Raw genomic sequence first — 7500 nt, 5'->3', positions numbered from 1 at the left:
ACAGTCTATATTGTAATAAAAGCAAATTATACGAAACGATGTCATATGTCATGTCAATTGATTTTAAACTTAAATCACAATGATATTCTCTGGTCAATAACGTGTATTAATCACACATAATAGAAAATACATATAAGTACAGAGAATATCTGATGTGCCCCAGTATGGCCACAGTCTTTCGGCTGAAACGTATATAAAGATAAAAGAATATATACATATTCATACATATACACATAAATACATACCTATATATACATAGACATACACGAGTAAGTCGATACACGAAAGAAAATGGCACACACCATATATTATTAGAATAGTTTGATACGGTTCTTTGCGACTCATATTTTCGCTGGCCTCTACCAGAAGCCTGTCTCTTCCAAGCTTTGGATTGCCAGCCTCTAACAGAGACGGGCTTCTGTTAGAGGCCTACGAATCTTTAAGTCACATGGAACCGTACCAAACTGTTATAATAATAATAATAGTAATAATAATTATTATTATTATTATTATTATATATATAATAGTTATCGCCAAGCCAACATGGCAGTCCCAAAATTAGGATGAAAGCTGCCGTGAATTAGCTCCAAGAAGCCATCGCCTCTAGCTAGCTATGTGACACACGAAACCTGTGTCCTTTATAACCTTCGAACAGGGGAGGTCAGCAGTTTCCCCTTGCTGGTTTGGCATCTGCAGACTAGTTTCGGGGTGCTGCCCCTTGTCAATGCAGAGCAGCCAAGCTCCAGCCAGGCGGCGCTGCTGACTATCTGTTCGAAGGTTATTTATCTAATTTCAGTGGAATCTATCCACTGGTTTTCAGAAATAGAGTTATTAATATTTCTAAGTCTCTCTAAAGGAGGCTATTTCTGAAAACCAGTGGATAGATTCCACTGAAATTAGATAAATAACCTTCGAACAGATAGTCAGCAGCGCCGCCTGGCTGGAGCTTGGCTGCTCTGCATTGACAAGGGGCAACACCCTGAAACTAGTCTGCAGATGCCAAACCAGCAAGGGGAAACTGCTGACCTCCCCTGTTCGAAGGTTATAAAGGACACAGGTTTCGTGTGTCACATAGCTAGCTAGAGGCGATGGCTTCTTGGAGCTAATTCACGGCAGCTTTCGTCCTAATTTTGGGACTGCCATGTTGGCTTGGCGATAACTATTAATTTCCAGTACCGCTGCCGTAGTCTCCTTTAGAGAGACTTAGAAATATTAATAATTATATATATATATATATATATATATATATATATATATATATATATATATATATATATATATATATATATATATATATATATAAATTCCATCTGGTACCCTTCTGAAATACTACGGCAGCTTATTTGGTAACAACCCCATAACTCAAGAAGGAAATCACAATCTACTATGTAAAACGGGCAAAATGTAATTCTGCGATTCATATTTCGGGATATTAGCCGTTCAAGAAAACAGGGTAGTTGAGCTAATCAGCGAAGATAGATTTAGCGCTTTATCTGCCTTAACGTAAATGACAATACTGTTGAGAAAATTTTGCAATCAATTTCTTAAGTTGGCCATTACTGACGTCATTTATTTGTATGTAGTGAAGGTCCATAAACTAAGTCTTTATAACAGCAACATTTAACTATCCTGTTTCTTGATGGCAGAATAAACCAGAAATGTTATGCTTTCAACTCATCCTTGATCCTCTCGTGGCTCACCTGCGGTGTGTGTACATGTGGTCCGCAGTAAGTGCGAATGGTTAAGAAACCTCAGGTTTAAATCCATTACGCAGCATATCGCGGATATGTCATTTTGTAAAGTCTCGCATGCAAAGTATCAGATCCAAAGACACGTTTCTGCTAAGAGAGTCTATATGACAATTGCATCTGTGTGCACTTAACACAAACACACACAAACATACTATTATTTCGTGTAAGTTCCTAGAAGTTTGTTTGAAATAATAAGCTTCCTATAAGCAACTTTTTAGACTTTCATCGTCTCATCTTCATTATAAAGTGATATTATCGTATATTGGTGCTTCTTGATCGTAAACATGGCTGATGTTACTGAAGCAAAGGTTGCTGTGGGAATGCAATTTTGTGACTATTCTACGTCATAAATCAAGGTTGTTTATGTGACTATTATTCATATTCAATACAATACATCGAAAAGGAAAGGCATCAACATTTTCGTTATAGAAACACTAAATTCATAGGTTTTATATATGTTTAAAAAAAAAAGCAAAATATCTCACCTTGAATATTTCCATTGTAACCAGTAGGAGCAACTTGGACTAATGGGGATACTCCAACGGGTGAACTGGAATAGATTTGACTCGAGCTGTAGGTAGTTGCTGGAGCTAAAATAAGTAGAAAGGAAGCAAAATATTTAGAAATAAATGTGTAATTTGTTTTCATTATCATAAATTACAGTTAATTATGAGTGAAACTAGATGCTCTTGCAACGTTTTGTATACAGCAAACCACTAATTAAATATTGATAATTTGATGAATATCAGATATTTCCGACGCATGTATATATACTTCTAAGAAATTACATGATGAGTTTTAAAGTAGTGAACATTGACCAGTAGATTAGTGAATTTTGAGTTTAAATCAGGACATATTTAGCTTTTGATCAAGAAATGTCTATTTTTCAACAAGGAGATAAAGAAATATTGATCAGAAAATGTGGGGCTTTGGACCAGAGAATGTTTGAGCTTTAGATAAGAAAACGTTGATAAGAGATAAGAGAACGTGAGGTTGAGATAAGAGAATATTTGGTTCAGACCGAGAAATGTTTATCTTTAGATGGACTTTGGATTAGTAAATTTTTAGCTTCATAAAAGATCAGAGAATGTTGAGCTTTAAATCGGTGAAAAGAGTGACCACCATCAAAAATATATTAGAACCATATTATGATACTAGAAATATCTAGACTCAGCAAGGAAGCCTGCACGTAGCCGGCCAACCTGCCAAAATAGCAGCCAAGTCTTCATCCAATCACATCGTACTTCTCTTGAAAAAAGATCAGGCTGGATAATATAGTTTTAGACTAAACAATCATAAAAAGAAAACGAATTAGAAGTAAATGCATAATATTTGATATGCTGTAAGAAGAAACGGAAAGAAAGTGATGATCTGTTTGGAGATTACTAATACCCCGAATAAGGAATATTTTGCTATTAACAAAGAAAACCGTACATTATTTACATTATTTACAATTGACGGATATTCGTTCTCATCTTGTTTGTTGTTAACACAACGTTTCAGCTGATATACCCTCCAGCTTTCATAAGGTGTCTTGGGGAAATTTCGAACCTGGGTTGTCATTCCTAAGGTATTTTTCGATGTTGTTGTTGTTGTTATTATTATTATTATTATTATTGTTCAGGTCACTGCCTGGAATCGAACTCAGAATCTTGGGGCTAGTAGCCCGCGCTCTTAACCACTACGCCATATGCCCGGTTTTAAGCAATAACAAATTTTTAATCGAATCAACATGAATATCGGCACTGCTTTCTTTCGAGGATAATACAACGTATATGATACTCATTTGGCTTATCACTTTATAAATTACAAGTTGAGCGATATAAAGACAAATAACACATCGATAGTCCACTCTAAAAGCAACAAAACTTTAGGGCTATGCAACATACAGGCGTCTTCATATCAGTTGCATTTGCATTGTTATCGAGTGGTACGCATCAGCAATATGCCGGTGCACTTACAATCAAGATGTTTCGAATAAATGTCTCAGTTTAATGATACGTTGTTTTCTAACTTATCTAAACAATGATATCCCTACTGACTGACTCGCTGGTAGGCTGCCAGCCTGGCTTGTAGGTTTGTCGGTCTCACTGCTTCTCCCTCTTTGTTGCTTTTGTATATTTGGTCGTAGGATTTCTTCACTTTTATTCTTTAGCTTAAATTTTTTGAAATTTTTGTTATCGTTTGTGTTGATTCGTATAATTCAAATTATTCCCAAGTTATCTGTCAACGGGGACGAAAGAACTCACCTATGAGGGGAAATACTTCTGTCTCTCTCACTCTCCCTCTCTCACCACAAATACACATAGTTCTTTCACTTACTCCCCCCTCTCTCTCTGCGAAATGAATATTTCTTGCCGTCATTTTCTTTGCCTCCAACATATCTTTAACTATTTCTTTAGCAATCGAGATACTTGACAGAAATAAAATATATGTGACGAAGAATTGAAAGTGTGCTAATGATGATTATGTTGCTAACGACTTAAATTTAAAAAAAGAAGATGTCGATGAGAAAATTTTGTGTTGAAACTAGAGAATGGTGAGACAGTACTGAATAGTAAAAATACATTAGTTGAGAGAGGAGAGAGAGAGAGAGAGAGAGAGAGAGAGAGAGAGAGAGAGAGAGAGAGAGAGAGAGAGAGGGAGAGAGAGAGAGAGAGAGAGAGAATAACGTATGTATATATGTGTGTGTGTGTGTGCACGCAAATGCATATATACATACATACATACATACATACATGCATGCATACATACATACATACATTCACGCACGCACACGTTGTGAATAGAAGAATAAAAGAATTGTGAAGAACATGAGAGAAGATAGGGAAAAATGTTTTGATAGACGATAGAGAGAGGATGGATGACGTAAAGAGAGAGAGAGAGTGAGTGAGTGAGTGAGTGCCTTTTGTAGTAAGAGGAGATGAAAACAAATCGAGGGTAAATAAGACAAATTACTGTAATTATCAGAAAGAAATAGTTTTTTGAGAAGGATTTGGATTCTCCTGTTCCTGGCTGCAAATAAGCGACAAAAACAAAAATTCTGAAATTCTTCAGGCAGTCTCGGAAGTATAGTCGAGTCATGTTGGAAGTAATATGATAGATAGAAAAATAAAAAATATATATACAAAAAAAATAAAATAAGAAGTTTTATACTTTATCCCAGTTTACAAATTCTAAATATTGTTTGGCAGAAAAGATTTACGCAAAACATTTCAATGTTTTGTAATTGTTATGGAAAATAACTTACACTAGAAAAAGAAAATACATAAGAAAGAAAGAAAAGTGGGAAATAAAAGGGAAGAGAAGGGAATTCCTCAGAAGAAAATAATAGGTAATGGGAGAAGGACTGAAGTAAAACATTTGGGTTCAGGAGTTGCATGAGTTTCAATCATACATATATATATTGTACAGAGTGTATTCATTCACGTTTAGGTTAGATACAAAAACATAAATTTACTACGCTGTTTAGCTACCAGGTCAGCTACCACTGTACAAAGTTCTGATCAAAAACACTCTGCAACGATCATTTCAGGCTTTGTTTACCTAGAACTATATTTGTTGATGTCATTCCATTTTCAAAAGACGGTAAATATAATTTAAAGACGAATTAACTACTGCTTCCAACAAGCTAAGCGATCAGGCTAGCGTCTTTCCAAATGAGTCAGGGGTTATGTAGTTGCACTCTATATTAGTAGTAACACGGGCTTGAAGGAGTGCTCGATGAAATGCATTACAGGTGAAGTAAACGGATTAGACAAAAATGACATAACTGAAATTCAAAAAATTTATTTAGGGTGGGGGATCAATTAATAATAACTACAATATGCGAGTTGATAAATTATTAGAAACGTTGCGTTTTGATTCGTCTAGAAACCTAACTTATGCGGAGCGCTAAAAGTGTCCTTGGTAAAAGTATTTTTTAACTCCTGATAAAGTCAAATAATACCGAAACATATCCAGTAATTTCACCGTATTTACTAAAGATCAAACCCTATTCTTTTTCTAATTATAATTTAAACTTCGAAGGTTCTCTCCCTTGCCAGAATTAGTCATTAAAGTAATCTTTTCTACTCTAGGCACAAGGCCCAAAATTTTTGGGGGGAGGGTCTATCTGATAGACCCATTAAGAAACTGCTACTTAATTTATCGACCCTGAAAGGATGAAAGCAAAGTCGACCTCGGCGGAATTTGAACTCAGAACGCAAAGACAGACGGAATACTGCTATGCATTTCGCCTGGCGTGCTAACGTTTCTTATTTCTTTATTACCCACAAGGGGCTAAACGTAGAGAGGTCAAACAAGGACAGACAAAGGGATTAAGTCGATTACATCGACCCCAGTGCGTAACTGGTACTAAAATTATCGGTCCCGAACGGATGAAAGGAAAAGTCGACCTCGGCGGAATTTGAACTCAGAACGTAACGGCAGACGAAATACCGCTAAGCATTTCGCCCGGCGTGCTAACGTTTCTGCCAGCTCGCTGCCTTAGTCATTAAAATAGATAATTTGAGAGGATTAAAATTTCTTGGCTCAAATAACGTTTCAGTATGTTAGCGTCTTTTCACGCAGAAGGCGTCCCTCATTATTGTCACCCCCTACTGCACTCATTATACTAACTTCTCAATAGCTTTATCAGTTTGACTGTAAAACTATACTACTTAGTGGCTTAGTTGACTTACATGAGCAGCAAAATGTCCGCTCAGAACTGGAGAATTTAACTAAACTTACTCGAGTGTATCATTCACTAAAGTCCACTTCTCCAGTGGTGCCAAACGAAACAGGCAACAATGGATTAGAGGATATTACAATTCGAAATATAAGCATTATGTAAATAAAGCAATCCAAAATTAATTACTACATTTCATTGAAATGAATCTAAATAGCTCACTGCTATTTTCAATCCTGAAATTGCGCGCGCACACCCACACCCACAAATTATATATACATACATATATATATACAAACACTCAATTACATTCCCACTAAAGAGAAAGTGCAGTTGGGTGGTCGTGGGGATGGCAACAATATTGGACATTTGTCAAAAACCTATTATGGATCCATTTCGAATTGAATTCGATCAAACCAAACTAATCAGTAAAACTCCGCCTATTCAACAATTAAAACCCATTCCATCAATTAGATTACACCGCCATTTCATTAGAATTCTTCATATAATCAAGAAAAAATCCGATTAACAAAAATCTCCACAACCCATCCTTTCTACTTGTAAACATCTTCATCCATTCTCGAGTTACATGGGGCTTTCAAGCAGAACTAACGATATTAAATTTGTCAATGATAGAAGTTACCAATGCAGAAAACAATCTCAAAACTATTATGAAAGTAAATAAACAAACAATGAAAAAACAATAAAGAAAATAAATATTATATAAATACGTAATGGTTCAGATTGCACTAACAAAGGACAGGGGTAGTGGTGATTGCGCGAGTAGAATTAGAATATCAGGCTAACGCATTATATTGCTTATCTATTTCCTCTCTGTTCAAGTCCCGCGATGGCTGTTCCTTTTTCAGTCTTTTTATTTTCATTCCTTTAGGTCGAAGGGACAAATACCGGAAATGCACTCGTTTTGATTAAATTGAATGAATTCACTATCTTACAACATTCAGTTAGGTATATTGTCAAAATAATCAATAGTCGTCAAATTAAAAGGAAACCTGTCCAGTGATTCGCCAATTAGTTTCAATATTAATTTGTTTATCAGTTTCTTCTTTCTGAACCAGC

At 35.7% G+C, this 7500-nt stretch overlaps 1 protein-coding gene across 18 annotated transcripts in view; it reads right to left on the bottom strand.

Annotated features, from left to right (window-relative positions):
• Positions 1-7500, bottom strand: part of LOC106868936 (paired box protein Pax-5) — a 704900-nt gene that overhangs the window by 20975 nt on the left and 676425 nt on the right. For all 18 annotated transcript variants that reach the window (XM_089353975.1, XM_089353977.1, XM_089353979.1 and 15 more), the window contains one exon: positions 2237-2341. In XM_089353975.1, the coding sequence (XP_089210101.1) occupies positions 2237-2341 (105 nt within the window). The remainder of the gene's footprint in view (positions 1-2236; positions 2342-7500) is intronic.

This window comes from Octopus bimaculoides, chromosome 6, assembly GCF_046866305.1.
Source record: "Octopus bimaculoides isolate indiv1 chromosome 6, ASM4686630v1, whole genome shotgun sequence".
Lineage (NCBI taxonomy): Eukaryota > Metazoa > Mollusca > Cephalopoda > Octopoda > Octopodidae > Octopus > Octopus bimaculoides.
The sequence above is the reverse complement of the archived record's forward strand: the minus strand, read 5'-3'. Positions and strand labels throughout refer to the sequence as shown.